This window comes from Maniola hyperantus, chromosome 9, assembly GCF_902806685.2.
Source record: "Maniola hyperantus chromosome 9, iAphHyp1.2, whole genome shotgun sequence".
NCBI lineage: Eukaryota > Metazoa > Arthropoda > Insecta > Lepidoptera > Nymphalidae > Maniola > Maniola hyperantus.
The window spans coordinates 13,890,685-13,913,867 of NC_048544.1; the positions used below are offsets into that span (position 1 = coordinate 13,890,685).

The window sequence follows — 23,183 nt, forward strand, 5'->3', positions numbered from 1 at the left end:
TACATGATCAATTGACTGTATAAGGCTATCAGTGTGCATGTCATGCACACTTGACGGTGTATAGCTATCGGTTGACTGGACGACGCTTCATAGTCCGCTGAAAACTTGACGGTTTTGATTGTGTATGGCCAGTGTTAACGAATTTTTAGGGTTCCGTACCTCAAAGGAAAAACGGAACCCTTATTCCTATAAGGGTTCCGTTTTTCCTCACTTCACTTCGTTCTGTCTGTCGTGTCTGTCACGAAAACCAATAGGGTACTTCCCGTTGACCTAGAACATAGACTTATAAAGATAACCACATCACTGACCTAGAATCATGAAATTAGGCAAGTAGGATACGTCTTATAGCACAAGTAAAGGAATAAATCTGAAAAGCGTGGATTTGTGGTTACACCACACAAAAAATTACAATTTGTTAATGGACAAATAATTAGGATTTGCAATTTTCAAAGTAAAATATGGAAGGGCTTTATCTGTGTATTATAAAACAGATTTTAATGCATAATAGTTTTTGATTTATCGTGCAAAATGTCGAAAAAAATACCCGAGTACGGAACCCTCGGTGCGCGAGTCTGACTCGCGCTTGACCAGTTTTTAAGTCGGATAGTTACTGTAATGTTGCCGATGGGAGATCCCATCAGGCACATTAAAATATTATGGTGATATAATACCATTTAGATCATATCGTACGTACGCAGCACTCGGCAGAAAGTAATGTACATCGGCCTTTAGAATGACATTTCGGCTTTGTAGAGCGTAGTCTCTGTCACTCATACCTATATGACATTTTGTCGGTCTCAACGACAGACATAATGCTCTACAAATCTGCTATCTCCTTCTAAAGGTCATTGTACATTACTTTCTGCGGCGTACTGTACTATTTCTATGATTTATTAGTCAAATGAAATAAAACTACGAAAGTACAATCAACAATTCCTTTTATTAAATCGTCAATCAACAAAACAAGTAATACATGAGAGGAAATTTAAAATAAGTAAATCTCATATAGATTCAATTTATGACGCCAGTGGACTTTTAAAAACCTAAATCCATGCGGACGAAGTCGCGGGCATCATCTAATTTCATATAAGTTAGATCATTTATCTATAATAAAAATGAATCACTAAATGTGTTGCTGAGTGCAAATCTCGAGAACAGCTGAACCGATTTCGCTAATTCTTTTTTTATAATATTCCTTGAAGTACGAGGATGGTTATTACGGAGAGAAAAATTTAATTCAACCGCCCCCTCAATTTTCTAAACTTCACCCGAGCGAAGCCGGGGCGGTTCAGCTAGTTATTTTAATAAAGTATTTTCTCTATCTTTTGATCGGAAAACATTTACAGTTAACAATTAACGTGAAGCAATATCATAGAACTAAACACTTATATTTCAACAAAACAATCTATTTCTTCTTTCTGTTATATTTCCCTTTAGTTTTCGCTTTGACGACCCCCTTGAATTGATTCGACGTGACTGACTTTTTCCTGAAAAGATAAAAATAATCATAAGAACAATCCATACTATAATAATATTAGATATATAAAAGGAAAACGTGACTGACTGACTGATCTATCAACACACAGCTCAAACTACTGGACGGATCGGGCTGAAATTTGGCATGCAGATAGCTATTATGACGTAGGCATCCACTAAAAAAGGATTTTTGAAAATTCAACCCCTAAAGGGGTGAAATAGGGATTTGAAATTTGTATAGTCCACGTGGACGAAGTCGCAAGTATAAGCTAGTAATATAGATGCGAAAGTGTGTCTGTCCGTCTGTCTGGTAGCTTTTTATGACCCATACGTTTAACCGATTTTGACGTTTGGTAGAGAATAGTTTGCAACCCGGGGTCAGACGTGGGCTACTTTTATCTCGGAAAATAAAAACTCCTTTAAAAACAAGATTGGTACAGGGATAGCTTACATCCCGGAGATCAAAATAGACTACGTTTTATCCAGGGAATTTAAACAGGGATTTAAAAACCTAAATCCACGTAGTCGCGTTCATCATCCATAGTTCGCAACAGGTCAAGATGGCAATCGGGGTATGAGTCGGGGGGACGCCCTGCACAACCGCACGTCAGCCGCGCTATGGTCCTTCGAGCCGGATCTGTACAGTATCGCGCGGCCGCGGCTATCCTGAACAGTACTGTACATACTTGCATAATTTTCAACAACCAAGGGCATACCGTTTATTTAGATTGTTCCTAGACAGCGGCAGGTAGGCGAAGGGGTCTGGCTTGCCGCGCTTCTTGATGTCGCCGCGAGCCTTCTTCGATCTGAACTCCGAGCCCAGCGCTGAGGATACGGACGCCGCTGAACCTAGCGGTCTGAAATATAGCGATATTTAAGTTTACAAGCCGTACGTATTAGTTAAGTATTTGTGATCTTTTTGTCTTCATGCTCTGTTTTTTGTTGTGTTTTTTTTTGTTTTGTTTATGTACGTTTGTCTGGTGTTGTTCTGTTTTGTACTGTGCGCTATGGTCCCAAATAAAAGGTTATTTATTTTATTTATTTATTTAAGTGATAAAAATTATAATTATGATAATAATAATTTCCGATCATCATGGTCAACCCTTCGCCGGCTCACTCACTATGGTTCTCTTCTCAGTATTAAAAGGGTTTAGCCATAGCCCACCATGCTGGCCAACTTTACACACCTTTGAGAACATTATGGAGCACTCTCAGACATGCAGAATTTCATCACGGTGTTTTACTTCACCGTTAAGTTTAATGATATTTAATTCCTTGAAGCGCACATAACTAAGTTAGAGGAGCTTGCCCGGGATCGAACCCCCGACCTAACGAAAAGTAGGCGGACGTCCTAACCATTAGGCTATCACGGTTACTTCCGGTATAATTTCCGATAGTAATTTTAAAAAACCGGCATAGCTTAGCTAGTTGTGAAGCTGAAGTGACAATGGGCAAGGGCACATAGTTCGATAAAGTGATAGACTGGGGGTCGTAAGGTTGGGGTGCCAGCCAGGGAACCTCCCAGTGTGCCTGGGTGCTGCTGGTCCCTTTTGGATACGTCCGAGGGGAACAGCAGTATTCGAGCGGGTGCACCCCGGTAACATGACTAATAATTTCTCTTCGGGGATATTGTTGGCTATGGCTAATGACCTGGCAGGGGGGAGGTTTTTCCGCGTGTCCCTCTGACTATCAGAGGGACACGCGGAATGCGTGGGATCCCGTTGTCGCCCGTTGGGTCCCCGGGGCGAGGGGAGGCGCACATCGTTGGTGCGCCGCGGACGTGTGGTGGGGGACCTCGTAAGTAGGTATGTATGTATATATTTTATTGCACCACAGAAACACAAATGACAGGTTACAAAAAGAAATCTTAATAAATAGGTACAAAAAGGCGGTCTTATCGCTAAATAGCGATCTCTTCCAGACAACCTTAACGCTAGGGAAAAAACGAACAAATGGACAATGGGAGGTGGTGTAAAATAAACCTAAATACCAATAGCTAAATAAACTAAACCATATACTAAGAATATAAAATACATATTGTTAATACACTAATACATACAAATAAAGTATAATAGACATACATAAGACTACATAGATATATATACACATATAGATTTAAATAATAAACTATGCCGATACTGATGATAGCAAAGAGATAGGTAATGATCTTTGACGTCAATTTTAAATTTGTTAAGGGATTCAGCACGATGGATTTGCGAGGGAAGCTCGTTCCATAAACAGATAGCAGTGACCGTGAAGGAATTCTTAAAGTATTTTGTCCGATGTGTAGGTGGCGCTAGAATGAGCTTTCCCGCTGATCGTAAAACTCTATCTGGTCTGTCATGGCCTAGAAATTTGAAATTTTCTTTTAAATAACTTGGAGTCATTGGATTGAACAATACACAGTACAGAAGAGAAACAATGTGCAGACTCCGGCGAAAGCGAATGGGTAACCATTTGAGCTTTGAACGAAATTCGTAGGTCCTGGTGGAGGGTCCGCCTCGGCGGACGTCGCTGGCTGGGTCGCGGTTTATTGCTTCGGTGTTCCCGTGACCCAGTCGCCAGGCGACGCGCAGGAGCGCCGCTGGGTTTTAATGGGTATTCCGGTCGCCTATCGGCCGACGAGTCCCATATACCTTCCTTACAGTTGACTGGCTGGTTGGGCAGCTGGCTGGCTGGCTCCAGGGAGGGGGATGCGTAAACGCATTTCCCAGCGATAAAAAAGGGGTGCTAAGGTTCTAGGATGGTGACCGTGCATCAAAAACCACCACTATCCGGCGCACCGCCAACGCAACGCAACGCAACGTGTGGCTTCACTCTCACCTGTGTATTCCCTTGCCGCCGGCCTTGTACTTGGAGCCGACAGTGACAGTAGACGCCCGGCTCCTGTTTGTGCGGCCGCTCTTTATGCTGAGGATATCATCGTAGCGGCGCTTGACTCCCGACTTGAGCAGTTTGGACGGTTTCGGGTTCTCTGCTTCGTTATCTGTGATGTGGAATACGCTCCTTTAGTTTAAAGTGTCAAATATGTAATACATACTCATATAAGACATTATGCTGAGCTGCACCTCATATCTCAGTACCAAATTTCGTAAATACATTTAAACGCATTATTCTTTAAAAATCCCCATGTTATCACTACGATTTATGAATGCAATTGCTTATCAATTAATTCCAATCGGTTTAGTAGTTCCAAAGATTACCCCCTACAAACAAACTTAACGACATTACCTCTTTATAATATTAGTATAGATAAAATTATATCCTTCAATTTTTAATGGAAGTGTATTTTTTTTCGACAGTCTAAGTACCTACCTCCTAATAGCGTCAAAGATTTTTTTAAAGTTTTCTCTTCTGTTGGCAGTCCCAACCAATTTTTTTTTTAAATCAAGAATATACAGGGTGTAATCAGAACGCGCGCTGGCAAAAACGAAGACAGGTGAAAGTACTGATAGTTACTGATACGATACCACAAAAAAAACGCGAAAAACTATTTTAATAAGTCCTATATTTTGTAAAAGTTCACGATATATTGCAAATAAAACATCCGAATGACGCTAGAGGTCAAATGTTGCGTAAGTAGGCCACTCGGAATCAATGCCGCGCCGTAGGTGTGGCGTTGACCCAAGTTTTTCACGCTATACATTGAGGGTTTGAAAAATAACTAAATCACTAAAACTACAAAATGAGGCAAATGGTTATTGGTATTGGATTGTGTTTAGGTAGTATAACAATAACGCTAAGTTTTTGCGAGCGTTCTGGTTACACCCTGTATAGCTCTCGTACCAACATGATAGAGCTGAGTCACATAGTATCAAGGTGTCAAAATATTGATGATGATTTTCTAGAAAATTCTAGATAAAACATACCTGTATCATCAGTATCGCTGTCCACATCACCGCTGGGCCGCGGTTCATCTTTGCCATCATCACCATCACCATCAAACATATCTTCACTGATGATGAGTCGGCCGTCCGGTGCTGTCTTGAATCCTCCATCTTTCTTCTGTTTCTTTTCTTCTGGTAACCGTTTCTTTTGTGTTGGGTTTGTTGCTGGGAAATAAAACATACTAATTAGCGTAAAATTCAAATGTCTTTATTTTTTAACTAGCTTATGCTCGCGACTTCGTCCACGTAGACTACACAAAATTCAAACCTCACCTTCATTTCACCCCCTTAGGGGTTGAATTTTCAAAATAGCGAATGCCTACGTCATAATAGCTATCTGCATGCCCGATCCGTCCAGTAGTTTGAGCTATGCGTTGATAGATCAGTCAGTCAGTCACCTTTTCCATTTATACATTTAGATTTTCCATTACTTTTATTTATAAAATATATTACATTATTATTATTATTTTTAGTATGTAATGATCTCTTATATATTATAATCCTTATTATGATATGTATTCATAAGTTTTATAACATATATATACCATTAATATACTTCAGTCACTAATTTTCCATGCTTAACCGCATTAATGAAATAAAACAGGAAACCATGGTAAACATTAACTCGGACCCCACGATACAGGTCACCTCCTAGTGTAGGGTCCACTGGTAAAAGTTTATGAAATGTGCAAGCAAGCATAATATACCTACACCTACCTACACTTAGTTACATTTATAGACTAGCGCTTGATCTTGAAATCCTGAAGACCACAAAAGTGCGGATGTTAGAGTACTTCGGCCACATTATGAGACAGCAAATACGACCTCCTTCAGCTCATTATTCAGGGGAAAATCCGGCAGAAGACCACCCGGCTGAAGAAGAACATCGTGGCTAAAGAATTTACGCCAATGGAAGAGTACTTGATCTGTTTCCCGCGCAGCAGTGTCCAAGGTGCGGATAGCCCTAATGATTGCCAATCTCCGATAGGAGATGGCAATTCAAGAAGAAGACTAGCGCTTGGCTCAAGACCAGGTCAAGAATCAGACCTGCTGGCACTGTTACTAGAATACTATTTATTCCGGCGCTTCTTCTTTTGACTTTACTGCTCAAGTATTAGAGGCGCCGGGATAACCTAACCTGTAGATTTAACCGGTAATGTGTGGCACATAAATAAAAGTTTTTCTACCTTTTTTTTTTTTTTTTTTTTTTTTATTCAGATACAAGTTAGCCCTTGACTGCAATCTCACCTGATGGTAAGTGATGATGCAGTCTAAGATGATAGCGGGCTAACCTGGAAGGGATATGGCAGTTTTTATTAAACCCGTACCCCTTTGGTTTCTACACGGCATCGTACCGGAACGCTAAATCGCTTGGCGGCACGGCTTTGCCAGTAGGGTGGTAACTAGCCACAGCCGAAGCCTCCCACCAGACCAGACCAGAAATTTAGAAATTATAAAATTCCAAACCCCTGCCAGGAATCGAACCCGGGACCTCCCACTAATAAGACCACAGCGCTCACGACTGCGCCAGGATGGTCGTCAATTTCTTTCTATATGGCCCCGGGACAGTCGTCCTCCTCCAGGAACTCTATCCCCAATGACGTCCATGTCGGTCAGTCAGTATTTTCTTTATGTATGTAAGTACCAACCTGTAATCTTCCTAGCAGACGACACATCAGCCAGATCCACGATATTCTCAGGATCGTCCTGAATCCAGGCCTGGTTCCGCTTCTTGCCCTTCGCCTTAGCTTTGGGACGCTCTTCATCCTCCAGGAACTCCATCTCCGAGTCCGAGTCCTTGAGGATGTCTTCCAGGGTCTTGGAGGTGCCTTTTACGTCCATATCTGATCCTGAATCTTCTTGGTCCCTGTATTGATATTGATTAAGGTAAATGGGCCAGAGACAGTGTGAGTGAGTCATGATGCAGCCTAAGATGGAGCGCCCTTGCCTAAAAGATGCCTATTCACTCTTGACTTGAAGATTCATGTCTAACTTCAGATAATAATTTATTGTACACAATCTTATGCTCGCGACTTCGTACGCGTGGACTACTTCAAACCCCTATTTCATCCCGTTAGGGGTTGAATTCTATCGGTTGTTGATGATGATGATGATGAATCTAAGTTGCGCTCAGAATCCTGTACTGTGTGTGTGTGTGTGTGACTTTTGTTTGACAGATTTAGTATCCGCAAACTTTAGTAGTAATTAGGGTTCCGTACCTCAAAAGGAAAAACGGAACCCTTATAGGATCACTTTGTCTGTCTGTCTGTCTGTCTGTCAAGAAACCTACAGGGTACTTCCCGTTGACCTAGAATCATGAAATTTGGCAGGTAGGTAGATCTTATAGCTGACATTTGGGGAAAAATCTGAAAACCGTGAATTTAGGGTTAGATCACACAAAAAAAATTAAATTGTGGTCATGAACTAATAATTACTATTAGTATTTTCAACTTTCGAAGTGAGTGACTATATCAAGTGGGGTATCATAATATGAAAGGTCTTCACCTGTACATTCTAAAACAAATTTTTATTTATTTTTATGCTGATGCATAGTTTTTGAATTATCGTGCAAAATGTCGAAAAAATACGACTGTAGTACGGTACCCTCATTGCGCGAGCCTGACTCGCACTTGGCCGGTTTTTTTTTTTGATGCTACCTTTGTCCCTCCTTCATCCGCTTCCGCCTGTTGTTCATCTTGCGCACATTCCTCAGTCGACGCAGCATCACAGCATCTTGCACGGGGATGAGTTTCTCTATTATTTCCGCTCCGAACTTCCGCGTCATTCTAATGAGGAAATACCCGATTTCCAGTCGAGAATGGCGCTTGCAGTCGTCGCTCATGGTTGAAAAGGTTTTGAAGATGATGTGTAAACTGCCTGCTAGAGCGTCCGTTGGTATCACTTTTGTGTATACCTAAAATAGTGTTTATGAAATTTAGGACAAAGAAATTCTGGACAAATAAATTCTATACCTTACTAGCTTATGCTCGCGACTTCGTCCGCGTGGACTACAAAATTTCAAAACCCTATTTCACCCCCTTAGGAGTTGAATTTTCAAAAATCCTTTCTTAGCGGATGCCTACGTCATAATAGCTATCTGCATGCCAAATTTCAGCCCGATCCGTCCAGTAGTTTGAGCTGTGCGTCGATAGATCAGTCAGTCAGTCAGTCAGTCAGTCACCTTTTCCTTTTATATATATAGACTAGCGGATACCCGGCTGTGCTACTACGCTAAAAAAATGTTCCTAATTCATTGTTTTAGTTGTATAAAACCATCTTCGCAGTATAGAGATTGTGTACAACATAATTAGTCACACAGGCCATCGAGTTATAAGCAAAAGCGATTTTTGTGGTTCCGTACCTCAAAAGGAAAAACGGAACCCTTATATCACTTTGTTGTCTGTCTGTCGGTCTGTCAAGAAACCAACAGGGTATTTCCCGTTGACCTAGAATTATGAAATTTGGCATGTAGGTAGGTCTTATAGCAAACAACTTATAGGAAAAATCTGAAAACCGTGAATTTGTGGTTACTATATAATAATTAGTATTTTCAACTTTCGAAGTAAGATAAGTCTATCAAGTGGGGTATCATATGAAAGGTCTTCACCTTATGCATTGTAAAACAGATTTTTATTCATTTTTATGCATCATAGTTTTTGAATTATCGTGCAAAATGTCGAAAAATACGACTGTAGTACGGAGCCCTCCTTGCGCGAGCCTGACTCGCACTTGACCGGTTTTTTTAATCAGAATGACCGGCTAGTGCGTAGACGTTATTGGCCATACCTGTTATATTGGTGCTAGTTTTGTTTGCTCAACGAGGTACTTACCTTCATAAAACTCATTGCGGCTGCCACAATTTCTCTATTATTGGTCAGCATTTGCTCCGTGACCTTTTCTAAGAGACTCTGCACAGTTTCCAAGCCCATTTCCTCAGAGAATGTGAACAATGCGGCAGCGATGGCACGTAACGTGGCGCTCGCTATACGCGGCAGAGGTGCTGACAGACCGGACAGCAGCATTGTTATGAACGCTTGCATACCTGTGACAAAATTCCTCAATAAATGCTCAAAATCTAAATATATAAAAGGAAAAGGTAACTGACTGACTGATCTATCAACGCACAGCTCAAACTACTGAACGGATCAGGCTGAAATTTGGCATGCAGATAGCTATTACGACGTAGGCATCCGCTAAGAAAGGGTTTTTGAAAATTCGACCCCTAAGGGGCTGAAATAGGGGTTTGAAATTTGTGTAGTCCACGCGGACAAAGCCGCGAGCATAAGCTAGTAAAGTCTAAGATTGGTGTAAATGTGTTTAGATATTAAGTAAGAAATGGTTCAACATGAATGTCAAACGTCATGTGTCAAACTCAATCACTTGACAAATCACCCCTTTAAAAGTCACCATGACCAAAATCTCTGTGACTAAAAGGCAAACTTTCTTCAAGAACTCTCTCCCTTGAGGTCTTTCGTTGCTGAAGATCGTACTCCTGGTGAAATACTAGCTTCAACAGCTTTCTAAATCTTTCCTACACCCTTTAGTTCTACCAGAAATTCCCAAATCAATGACATTTTGACGTCTGTAACTGGTTATCGAGAACGACTTTCTCCAAGAGACTGTGCGGTTTCCAAGCCCATCTCGCACTCGTTATACGCGGCAGAGGTGCTGACAGACCGAATAGCAGCATTGTTAAGAACGATTGCATACCTATGAGGAAGTTATTGAATAAAATGAATTTACCCAATAAAAATCGGTGAAAAAAACTTCAGATTTAAACAAATTTTTGGACTAGCGCTTGGCTGCAATCACATCTGCTGGCAAGTGATGATGCAGCTTAAGATGGATCGTGCTTGCCTAAAAGATGCCTATTCAGTCTTGACTTGAAGGTTTTGATACGCAAAAAGAAATGTTTCTAAACAAATTATAGCTGGTCGAAGCAGCTTTGTGATGCCATAATATAACTCATAACAAAATTAATAAAAAATCACTTCATTAAAATTCAGAATCTGACCAAATCTCTAACTAACAAGGCAACTCCTAGAACTATTTCCCTTGAGATCATTCGTGCGCCTTCCCGGAGCGCTAGGCCTTGCTGCCAGTGCCGATATTTCAGATATAAATAACGTATACATTTTAAGATCTCACTCGCCATTTTAACTCTGTGTCAACTGTCATGTCAAAAGTACGGTTCACCTTTAAAATAAAGACAAAAATCGTACTTTTGACATGACAGTTGACACAGAGTAAAAATGGCGAGTGAGTTCTCATTTTGTAAAAATCGTACCTCCATCCTGGGTTTTCAATACATTTCCAATAGTATTGATGAGGGTAAACGCGCACTGCCGACACCTCGAGTTGATATCCCGTGTGCATATTACAGACTCGGCTATTGCGCTTTTTAGTAACTTGCTCTCTGCGTTGAGGTACGGTGATGAGTTGATTAGATGCTCTATGCACCTGTGAATAGAGTTCAATTTGACATACATTCTGCCCAGACTCAAAGGTCAATGTATTTAAAATTAACATTTAAAAGGAGATGGTCCAATCTGAGTCATGCTAGAAACAAAAATAGAGAAAAATACAGAGATTTCATTATGGAATAAAAAAGTTTAATCAGAACACAATTATCTAAGCAATAATATATTTAAAATGGTGTCCCTACAGAGAAAGTTTGATAGGATGTTTGTTGCCATGTTTTTTGAAGCGGCATTTTAAATCACATGACAGCTGTTAACAATAAACGTCAAATATACGTTAAAATCCCACATTGTAATAATGTGGAATTTGTATAATGTATAAGATGAAGTGAAAAATTATTACGAGCATTAAAATAAAGATGAAATAAAGGAATGGAACAGTTAAAAGTGGTTTCATAATGAGTTTAAGCTTATTACGTGGTTTAACGACATATTATATTATAGATCCCAACCCGTTTCGTCGTGACAGCGACTCATGCAACTGAGTCGAAATATCGGCAGATAAAAATTGCCAAATTAATCGTGGTATGTACCCGTTATCTACAATATAATTATGTGGATGTACAATGTACCTAGTTACATGTTTTACCCCATGCATTTTTGGACAATCTCCTTTTAGTCTTCTGAAAATTTTCAGGGGTAAAGCAAATAATACGAACTTACCTTAACCTCGCAGCCTTGCTACTGTCAGCAACCTTATTCAGCGAAGACATCAACAATTTCTTGATTTTCTTATAGTTATTCTTCAAGAACTCTTTACAACTCTCCTTGTCGCTCTTAAATATCTCTTCTAGAATCCTGTACGCCTTCTTGTGTTCCATTTCCAATAGTTTCGCTTTATCTTTATACCTTACAAAATAAATCAGTACCTTTATTATAAATGCGAAAGTGTGTTTGTTTGTTGGTTTGTCCTTCAATCACGTCGCAACGTTGCAACGGATTGACGTGATTTTTTGCTTGGGTATAGATAAAGACCTGAAGAACTGGAGAGTGACATAGGCTACTTTTTATCCCCGAAAATGAAAGAGTTCCCACGGGATTTATAAAAACCTAATTCCACGCGGACGAAGTCGCGGGCATCAGCTAGTCTAGATATATAAAAGGAAAAGGCGACTGATTGACTGATCTATCAACGCACAGCTCAAACTACTGGACGGATCGGGCTGAAATTTGGCATGCAAATAGCTATTATGACTTAGGCATCCGCTAAAGAAAGGATTTTTGAGGATTCAACCCCTAAGGGGGTGAAATAGGGGTTTGAAATTTGTGTAGTCCAATTGGACGAAGTCGCGAGCATAAGCTAGTAATTTATAATTACTTCGTCTGCGTGGATTTAGGTTTTTTAAAAATCATGTGGGTACTTTTCGAAATTCCGGGATGAACAGTAGCCTGCATTCGACTCCGAGACGCAAGCTATTTCTGTACTAAATATATGCTGCCCGCGACTTCATCCACTTGGATTTAGGTTTTTTTAAAAAATTGTTTGAACTTTTTGCTTTTCGGGACAAAAATTATATATCTGTCCCTGGGACGCAAGCTATCTCTGTAAAATCATTATCTCTGTACTGTTCCTGTAAGATTTTATTTTTCGCGTTTTTTGTCGGTGTTATCATATCAGTAATCATCAGTAGTATCATCTGTCTTCGTTTTTGCTAGCGTTCTAGTTACACCCTGCATGTAAGAAATATTTGCAGTCTTTTCCTCCTACATCAACGATGTAAACATACCTTAAATCATTTTTCTTCTCTCCATTTTGCTGCTGAGATTCCTCTGTCTCCATTTTTTCTTTTCTATTCTTCTTATTAAACTTCTTGGGGTCTTCTAACACTGTGTCGCATAGAGGGTACACCCATTTCTCGAAGAGATTAGCTATTTGGTCTGGGTCTTGGTAAAGTACTAGTACGCGAATGACGTCTAGGATGGATTCCCTTTGGAAGTGGTTGTCCTTTGAGGCGTCGAGTTGTTGTACGGCATTTGTGAATAGTTCTTCTCGGAGGGTTTGGTCGCTTATTGTTAGATATACCTGGTAACATTTTTAGTTTTATAAGGTCATACTGGCACCGATTCCGTTGTCTTTTTCTAAACTAAATTTAGAGTAACTGCATCCTTTTCTTTTTAACAATGCTAAAAAGGGACAGAACATGAACTTTACATTTAAAGACTCTAAATTTTAGTGCACGCTACAAATTTAAACAGTAGGCTCGCGACTGTGCGCTAAAATCACGGAGTTTACCATCTAAAAATAAAATTTTGTCCTTTTCATATTACATTAGTAAGAAGAGGATGCGATTACTCTAAAATTAGGTTCTGCTCAGAATCAGTACCATTAATTCCATTGTTTTAATGATTCGACAGTCAGAAGATTATTGAGCGATGTAAGAACCATCCAGGTAAATTTTTAACTTTTTGAGAAAATTAGGGGATCGCATACGGACAAGTTGTTAATTCCATCAATTTCAAAAAATTTACACAGCATATCGAACTCTTTGTCCACTATCAGTACCCTTATTATAAATGCGAAAGTGTGTTTGTTGGTTTGTGCTCCAATCACGGAGAAACGGATTAACGTGATTTTTGGCATGGGTATAGTTAAATACCTGGAGAGCAGTGGCGTGCAGGTCATAGAGGCATAAATGCACTGCTTACCCCAGTTGTAATAGCTCAATGCATATTTTTCATTAGGACCTGTCAGTAAACAGATTCCTACCTAACTAATGCCTACCCTGGCTTCAAACACTGTGCACGCCATTGCTGGAGAGTGACATAGGCTACTTTTAATCTCGGAAAATGAAAAAGTTCCCAAGGGATTTTTAAAACCTGAATCCACGCGAACGAAGTCGCGGGCATTAGCTAGTAATACATAATTTTCGACATACCTGTATGGTTTCCAAGGCGGCCAACCTCTGCCCCTCCGCATCGCTCCCCTTAGCGGGCGACATATAAACGTTTAACAGAATCGGCACGTAATTCTTTGCAAAACGAGCCAGTTCACTTTTATCCTCCAAATTGTCTTCCGAACAAGCTACCAGCTTCCTCAGACCTAGCATTATAGACAACCTAAACTCCGGGTTATCCTTAAGAACATTTCCTAAAACCCGAGCAATAACCTTGAAGTTATCCTTAACATCTTTTGGGTAGTTACAAAAACTCGGGAACAATGACCAGAATTGGTTGCAAAGCAAATCGTAAGTGTGAGAATTTGCTGCGTCCTTTGCTTCGGCGAATTCGCGAGATCTTTTCCGACAGAACGTGGCCATCTCCAGGATTTCTGTACCGAAAAACTTTAGGCTGGAATTCGTGATTTTTTCCTTCAAAACGGGTAACAACCAGCTTCTGTCCAAGTTAATGTTGTTTCCGTCTCTGAGAGGGATTATTTTCAGTACGAATTCAGGGCCCAGGGCTTTGATAGCGCATCCAGTTGCGTGTTCCGCTTCTTTCTCGTTATGAAAGTTGTGACTTTCGCGGCGTTCGTTTAGCTTTTTTAGTAACGGTGCCAGAACGTATTCGACTTTTTCGTTGCCTATCTGTGAGAGAATTATCAAATTACATATTTTGTAGGACAAATATAATTCTCTAATGAAGGGATATCACCTTGAAAAGATTGTGATTATTGGCTAATTATAGTGTTATTAAAAGAAACTAGCTTTTGCTCGCGACTTCGTCCGCGTGGACTACGAAAATTTCAAACCCAGTTTCACCCCCTTAGGAGTTGAATTTTCAAAAATTCTTTCTTAGCGGATGCCTTCGTCATAATAGCTATCTGTATGCCAAATTTCAGTCCGATCCGACGAGTAGTTTGAGCTGTGCGTTGATAGATCAGTGAGTCAGTCAGTCAGTCACCTTTTCCTTTAATATATTTAGATTTCAGAGACAAGTTTGTCAATTAAATCAACACCTCTCACAATATCAAAATTTATGATGCCCTCTCTGTATTGTATTCTTCATTGCTGAGAGCATCTTCAAGACTGAGATTTATCATTGCAAGAGTTTTCTTGGGATAATAATGCAGTAGGCTTCCAGATGCAGTCACAAAAACTAAGGCAAATGGTGCAACATACCACAGGTTCCCTGGTGGGAGGTGTCATGACCCTCATTTAATGTGCTGGAACTTACCTCAAAACAGAGCGCAATGGTGAGTATGACATGTTTGATGGCCTGGTTGAAAGGGTTGTCCAGTCCAGTGCCGATGCTCTTGAATATCGTGTCGATGTGTGTCTTGTGTTTCACCAAACTCTCGTCTGACTCTATTGCTGGCTTCACGCAGTCTAGGAGTACCGCCTGGATGAATATATATATATTTTTTAAATAATATTAGCCATGTTAAACGACTAATATTGCCCTTTCCTCTCCAACTAAGCGTCAAGCTTGTGCTAGGAGTAGGTACGACAATAGTGCAACGGGCGGGGTTTGAACCGTCGACCTTTTTCGGTTTTCAGTCCACTCCTGTACCAGTTGAGCTATTGAGGCTCTTATTAGAGTTATAGGCCAGAACATATTTAAAGAAAACATAAGGTTATGGTGGTATGGTAAACTAAGTTTCCTTCTCTGTCACACCTTCTGTTTTTATTTATTTGTACCAAAAACATTTACAATAAAGAGAAAAAGAGAGTAAAAGTGGACAGGGCAGCACTTATCTCTATGAGAGATCTCTACCAGTGACCCTTGGCAGTGCGAGAGGTTGTAAAGGGAGTAGAATAGGTGGGATGTTCAATGATTGTGAAAGAATCAGTACACTTTTGGCAAATGTGGTATTACCAATCCTAAACAATAAAATTAATTACGTTCTTTTAAAACATATTTTTATTGTAATTTAAGTAGTATTTCATAGAGAAAAATGGGAAAAACATTCAGTGTTTTTCATCCCCATTTTTCTCTACCAAAACTTGGTATATTACGATCATTACGATGAAAATAAAATGCACGTAATTTTATTGTTTAGGACTTGGCCGAGCCAACTTAAAAACAAATAAAAGTGAACTGATTCATTATTGCTTTAATAATTTCTTTGACTCTAAGTTATAAACACAAATACAAGACAAGATACGACCAGTGTACGCGTTTGCCGGGGAACAACTCTTGACCGCGCTAAGTTTTACAAAAAGGCCAGCATGGCAAAACCCTAGGCGTCAGCAGTCCCCCACAGTCACATAGGTATGAGTGACAGAGACAACGCTCTACAAAGCCGAAATCTCATTGTAAAGGTGTACATTATATTCTGCCTCGTACTGTACGTACTTACTTTCAGGGCGTTGGTGGATGCCGAGTTGACATCTGCAACGTCTGAGAGCCATAACTCCGAAACACAGATGTTCACGAACAATGGTAGGTTCGGTATGCAAAGGTTTAAGTCTAAGCTGCAATAAAAATACATATATAAATATTAGGAGTTCTGACTATACAAATATAAATAGATATAGCTGATGCCCGTGACTTAGGCTGAGATCTTTAGAGCATACTTTGACTTTGCTCAGACTCAAGTTTCAGAATTATAACGCTGTCTCGTTTCAACAATGTGTTAAGTCTGAGCAAAGTCAAAGTGCGATCTCAATCTTACGGTGCGTTTCCACTGACGTGAAACTGGGCGGGGTGGAGAGTGAATTGGTCACTGATGCGGAGTGGGGATTGCGAGCACTTTCATTGGCCAATTCGCGGTCCGCTGCGTTCCACTCCGCCCAGTTCCGCTTCAGTGGAAACGCACCCTTACTCCTTCATTCGTTCAAGGTAGTCAAGTTACAAACCAACATATTTGTAGGATATATTAACTTACCCAGCAAGACAGCCATATCCCTGCTGCAACACGGCAGCCCAGGCCAATATTTGTCCAGTGTCGTTGGCGGCGGGCCTGGCCGCCATTAGGGCCCTCGTGAGTTGGACGCCAAGGCTGGCCGTCAAGTTGCAAATGTCCCGAGGCGCGGAGAACAAAGCGTGTAGAGTGTGGAGGCAACAGGTTTTGATGTAAACGTTGTTGTGGGTCATAAGGGACAAAATCGCTTCGCATATTGTCTAAGGGGTAGAAAATATTTAATTGAGCTGTCGTCTACAACGCAGCAAACAAGAAATCTAGGTATAAGGCGAAATGGTATTGAAGTTGTACACGGGTAGGTACTCTCTAAGACACGTTGCGGGCGACTGACGGGGTACGGGAGCGGTGTGTCTGTCTGTCGGTCTGTCAAGAAACCTACAGGGTACTTCCCGTTGACCTAGAATCATAAAATTTGGCAGGTAGGTAGGTCTTATAGCAGACATTCGGGGAAAAATCTGAAAACCGTGAATTTGTGGTTACATTACACAAAAAAAATTAAATTGTGGTCATGAACTAATAATAATTAGTATTTTCAATTTTCGAAGTAAGAACTATATAATGTGGGGTATCATATGAAAGGTCTTCACCTGTGCATTCTAAAACAGATTTTTATTTATTTTATGCATCATAGTTTTTGAATTATCGTGCAAAATGTCGAAAAATACGACTGTAGTGCGGAACCCTCGTTGCGCGAGCCTCACTCGCACTTGGCCGGTTTTTATATATTTAGATGAGTCTTAGGCTGAGATCTATGCGAGAGATATAGATAGCTCTGTCTCGTTTTAACTCTGTCTTAAGTCTAAGCTAAGTCAGAGTGTGCTCTCTCACCCTTAGTATGAAAATAATTATGTATTCAAATATATTTCCCTCATACTAAGGAATCCATCAGTACCCTTATTATTAATGCGAAAGTGTGTTTGTTTGTTGGTTTGTCCTTCAATCACGTCGCAACTTAGCAACCGATTTACGTGATTTTTTGCATGGGTATAGTTAAAGACCTGGAGAGTGACATAGGCTATATATATTTTTTCCTGGAAAAGAGTTTCCACGGGATTTTTAAAAACCTAAATCCACACGTACGAAGTTGCGGGCATCAGCTAGTAGTCTATAGAATAATCTCATATTATTTTCTTGCCTTACCTTAATATACTCCTTGCTGAAAACTGGCAGCACATCGCGTAACAAGGTAAGAATGTGCAGCACTGTACGGTGTCCAGACAAGAGGGCCTCCGGTTTGATTTGAGAGACGCAGTACTCTGCTGTACGGTTGGATGCAGGATGGAGTTTGGGGACCTAAAACCAAATATATTATATATAATTTTTTTTTTTTTTAAATAAGAATATTAGCCATATTAAAATGACTAATATTCCCCTTTCCTCTCCAATTAAGCGTTAGGCTTGTGCTAGGAGTAGGTACGACAATAGTGCAACGGGCGGGATTTGAGCCGTCGACCTTTCGGTTTTCAGTCCACTCCTATACCGGTTGAGCTTGTAATATGTACAAATTGTCAGTTTAAACATAGCATGTTTATATTAGCTGTAACATAAAAATGCAACTCCTCAATATATCGAAGTAGGTTGCCTGCACATCGGATTGAAAGAGAGGTGATGCAAAATTATGTGGGTTAGGTAGTTAAGCAATACGATTAAGACAATAGTATGGAAGATTTCTTTATTGGTATTGTTAGCCCAAAAGTTTGTAGATCATAAGCCGGCTCTGAGTAAACATCTTTCACGGTTGCCGCATTTTATTATTACCTACGGTCTCAACATACTTCAAGCTATTGAGGCTCTAATATAATATAATATAATATCTGTCACCGGCTGTATTCACGCATTTAGTCGACGTTAACCAGACTAGTTTCGAACCCATCCGGGGTCCTTTTTCAAGGGAGTCAGTTCGCGCACGCGTCGCGGCTGAGACTCAACCGCGTTGTCCTTCGATCACGTCGCAACGGTGCAACGGATTGACGTGATTTTTTGCATGGGTATAGATAAAGACCTGGAGAGTGACATAGGCTACTTTTTATCCCGGAAACTCAAAGAGTTCCCACGGGATTTTAAAGAAACCTAATTCCACGCGGACAAAGTCGCGGGCATCAGCTAGTTTATAATAAGGGTACTGATAGTAGACGGGGAGTCACTATATTGTATAATATTATCTCAAAATTGTTTTTTATAATATCTTACCTTAATTTTCTGGTCTTCAGTTGGCACCATGAAACAACTTCCCCTCAATATTGCAGTCACTGCATGCTGAGCTGCCTTACGGACCTGTTGTTTTTAGTAAAAAGCTCTATTGAATAAAAATGATTATTTAAATAAATAGCTGTGTGGGACGACCAAATAGTACATAGTATTATTATGGACATTCTCGCGCATATATGGACAAAAATATGCACTGACAAGCATAAGTTAGTGTTAACATATAAATCGATTTAAAATAATATAGATTAATGTATATCTTGCTTGCACAGTCAGAGAATTGTGTCCTTAGTACTACTTGTGATACTGACTATGGTAGCCTTAAAACAGCAGTACTGTTTGGTGACCATTTTAAACACAGAAGTAACGTTCACTAATCCGAAAAAATATCTTGAGTTACTCACAAGCTGCGCCTTCAAAATTCAAATAACTTATTCAAATTTAATAATAAATTACACTTTTTGAGAGTCGGTTGTTGGATTTGTAAGATATAGTGGTGATAATTATTACGCAAACTTAAAACTAAAGCTACGAGGGTTCCAAACGCGCCCAGGTCTAAGAAGAGCCCACAACAAACTCAGTCGGGTATTCTTTTTATTATAACCACTTTACAAAATCTCTCATAAAATCTCTTCAAAACTAACCTTTGGCTTAGAATGCAGTGTGAACGCCAACACAGACTCAAACACCCTCAAAGTGGAGGAATCCCCCCACAAAGCATACTCCTGCGCTCGCAGCAACACAGACAAACAACCTAGTGCACTTCTCAACAACATGCCGTTCTCCGATTGCCCATTCTTCTCCAAAATGTCTGTGAATATTGTTGCACAGTTGGAGAACTGTTTCCTTAGTACTGCTTGTGGCACTGATTTGATGCCCATGGATAGAAGTGATAGTGTAGCCACCAGGCATTCGTCGCCTTCTGATGCTTTCAGTGTTTGCATCTAAAAATAATCCAATGTATAAATAAAAAATACCCAGCTTTGTATAGTTATCTTACTTTGAAAGCTGAAAATGCTAATTGGTATTTGTTCCTGAACAGATTTTTTTTTTGTGATGTACCTAAACACAAATACACTGTTTTCGGATTTTCCCCTTACGTGTGCTACAAGACTTACCTACCTACCTAATACCATGATTCTAGGTCAACAGGAACTTCTTGACAGGAACAGGAAGGTTTCTTGACAGACAGACAGACAACAAAGTGATCCTATATGCGTTCCGTTTTTCCTTTTGAGGTACGGAACCATAAAAATAACAATACATTTTCAAAATACAGTAGGGTGATTGTCTAAAACCTGAATCAATCATTATTACAATCTCAATTGTTATGATTGGCTGAATTTGTGCGATTCTTGTTGCAACAATGCATTGTAGCCAATAGTGAGCGAGCGTTAACCAATCAGAGATGATAGCGATCGTGACATTGTAGCTGTCGTTCTCCCGCAATCACGCAGCACGTTTATAATGACATCGAAGGGAATTGACAAACACGTCATAATAAACGGACGTCGGCGGAAAATTTATTAAAAATGGGTCATAATAAGCGACATGTCACTGTAAGCGAAGTCATTATATCCGACTTTGATAAAGAGTTTTATATGAAAACCAAACTTCGTTGTGTAATTACTTCATATTAGGCGGTTGGTCAATATAGTAGTATAGCAGTCATAATAAACAGATTCTACTGTACACCAAGTTAGGCTTCTCCTGGTAGCTCAATAAATTTTTGCAAGATAAACTAAAACAAATGGAAAAGATAACGTTGAAAAAAGATAAGTAAAGGTCACTGACCAATGCAGCAAAGTACTCAGTGGTAGACTCTTTGCCACCCTGCTCCTTGATCACCTCTGCCACAGCGGCAAGGACTGCCAGCATTTCCTTATGCACTGCATTGTTAGAGTCAAACCTTGTTAGCAATCTGGCAACAAAATTGTTGTCAATGAGTTTTGGAAGTGAACACTTCTTTAGCCACATTGAGCGATTTCTGGTAGAGGCCAAACTTATCAGTCAATATATAAATACAGCTGATGGAATAGGGATGGTGCCTACTAGTCAATGATATACAGTGTAAATTCTTTTATTTAACGAAAAATTCCTTAATACGTAGAAATTAAAAAGGTTTGTTTGGTTTGTATTGTAACCCTTATATTGAAACACCCTATACAGTGGTAGTAACCACTCTCAACAGGGAACCAAGACATAATTATTAAGACCCCAGAAAACATTAATTTCACTGACTTACAAATGCAATGTTATAGAGTCCTAATTAATATTTCGTACTCATAATGGAATTCTTAGAAATGTGTTCATTTATTCATGTGTTCAGTTGTACAGCCATACCAGATATCTCTACATATTATAAAACAATGTCGCTTCCCATCATCTGTACCTATGTATGCTTAGATCTTTTAAAATACGCAATGGATTTTAATGTGGTTTTCAGCAATAGATAGAGAATTAATATTGTTTTGTGTTAGGTAAGATGTCGGAAGAGATCAAGCCGAGAGCTTTCATCAAAAAAGCTGTCTTGTTCTTTTGAAATATAAACAAAATAACCTGATCTTAAAATAATTTGTGAATCTTTAATTGAATTTAATTAACATTTGAGTGTTTGAATTCACAGTAACTTACTTGCTAAAACTGATGTTAGAGCACTGGCTCCAATCAGAAGCAAAGGTCTGGAATGTCTTATATGTGCCTGATTTCATAGACCCAGAATATTCAGTGTCTGATCCCTCGTCTGCTGTTCTCACGGACATATTCTCAAATTCCTTAGCAATGGTCAAGTCATTGTCTGTAGGCATTTGTTTACTATGTCCATATGTTATCATTGCATCGTGTTTGAGCACTGCTTGCTGGGTGAGGCCGGAATTGGCTGAAATATATAAAAGTTGGAGTTCCTATACGTCAGTGTTTTTCAAACTTTTTGGAGAACCCCTTACAAGTAAAAAAATTCTGGCCACCTCCTCTTAATAAAACTATGGCATTCATTCAAAGACTTTGTAGTTTAAACCTTACTTGTTTATACGGGTCTGTCTGTCTACTAGCCTTTCATGGCCGGTCTGTTTAACTGATTTTAATGGATACAGAGATAGCATTAAAGAGAGAAAATTAAAGAGTTCCCACAGGATTTTCAAACATATGAAGTTGCGGACATCATCTAGTTTTCTTTATATTGAGGAGACCAATATTGATCGAAATGTCAAGAAAATGAAACTTGACTTGACTTGTCAACCCACAGTTTGAAAAACACTGCTCTACGTGATCAAATCAGAACTAAAGCGATCTATATGAGAACCAAAGTAACATGGATATAAATGTTTGTGTAAAGTTAGGTATGTGTACTAAATAACCCAGATCTTCTACAGGTCTAAAGACCAAATTAAAGTTTTACTGCAGTTAAGTAGGTACATAAACACTATGTTTTTGTAGGTCCTATTAAAAATATTTTTGTTGTTTTTAATTAAATGATGCCTTAATGCTACAGATATTTAGCTAAGGCGATTAACAAAAAGCTAATAGATGCAAAATCTAAGCAAAATAAATATAATACTATTTAGGACTTTTTAGGAGATGTTATTCATGAACAGGTTATGTCGAAAGTACATCATTTTAGACCGTTTTTGTTGGTCTAAATTAGGAACAAAGACTTTCAAATACTCGCGACTATATTCTAAACCACATTTTCAGTTTAAACAAGAAAAGGAAAAGGCAACTTACTCAAATTTTCTTGAAAAAACCGGGACTTCGCCATCTCCCTGTATTTTTGGGTTTTGGGATTTGAATTGGATGACTGACCCCTCTGCCATCTTTTCCCTTTTGTCTGTCCCTTAATTTTTGATCGGAATTTGCCCATATTTAATTTTTTACACACCAAAACACATCACACGTGGTTTGCACTTTGCTATTTTTTAAATCAGCAGATCAGCAGCTCAAAGAACATGAAGTTGTATTACCAACCAGAAACTAGTTTCAAGTGGTTGTCAAAAATTACTTCTCATGAGCCATAGAGTCATAGAGGGCACTTATCGCTTGACTTATCGTGTCAATCTCATTGTCAATCGTAGATAGAATAATAGGTAGATGTAAGTACTGTGTAACCGCGTATGAGATAGCGATAGCACGACGTAACGATGAATAACACGACAATTATTACCATTGTTTAGTAGTCAATATTTGTATTAACCGATCAACAATATTTGTATTAAACGTTTTTTATATGAAAACAAGTAAATAACTCATTTTTTTTTTTTATAACAAACGTAGGTACACCAAATATTTACATTATTCATGATAAATACAATTACGCCACGAATTCTCAAAGTTTGT

At 39.4% G+C, this 23,183-nt stretch overlaps 1 protein-coding gene across 1 annotated transcript; it reads right to left on the reverse strand.

Annotated features, from left to right (window-relative positions):
• Positions 1 to 921: 921 nt before the first annotated feature.
• On the reverse strand, positions 922 to 22,828 carry LOC117985576 (RRP12-like protein). Its single transcript, XM_034972335.2, has 20 exons — positions 22,575 to 22,828; positions 21,486 to 21,729; positions 20,646 to 20,772; positions 19,496 to 19,795; positions 18,837 to 18,920; positions 17,787 to 17,939; positions 16,611 to 16,846; positions 16,083 to 16,197; positions 14,957 to 15,121; positions 13,720 to 14,367; positions 12,571 to 12,866; positions 11,507 to 11,692; positions 10,651 to 10,823; positions 9,194 to 9,405; positions 8,021 to 8,277; positions 7,013 to 7,230; positions 5,346 to 5,528; positions 4,300 to 4,462; positions 2,193 to 2,333; positions 922 to 1,487 (listed from the first exon to the last, which is right to left on the reverse strand). The coding sequence occupies exons 1-20, from the start codon at positions 22,708 to 22,710 to the stop codon at positions 1,406 to 1,408; spliced, it is 4,119 nt and encodes a 1,372-aa protein (XP_034828226.1). The 5' UTR covers positions 22,711 to 22,828; the 3' UTR covers positions 922 to 1,405.
• Positions 22,829 to 23,183: the final 355 nt, after the last annotated feature.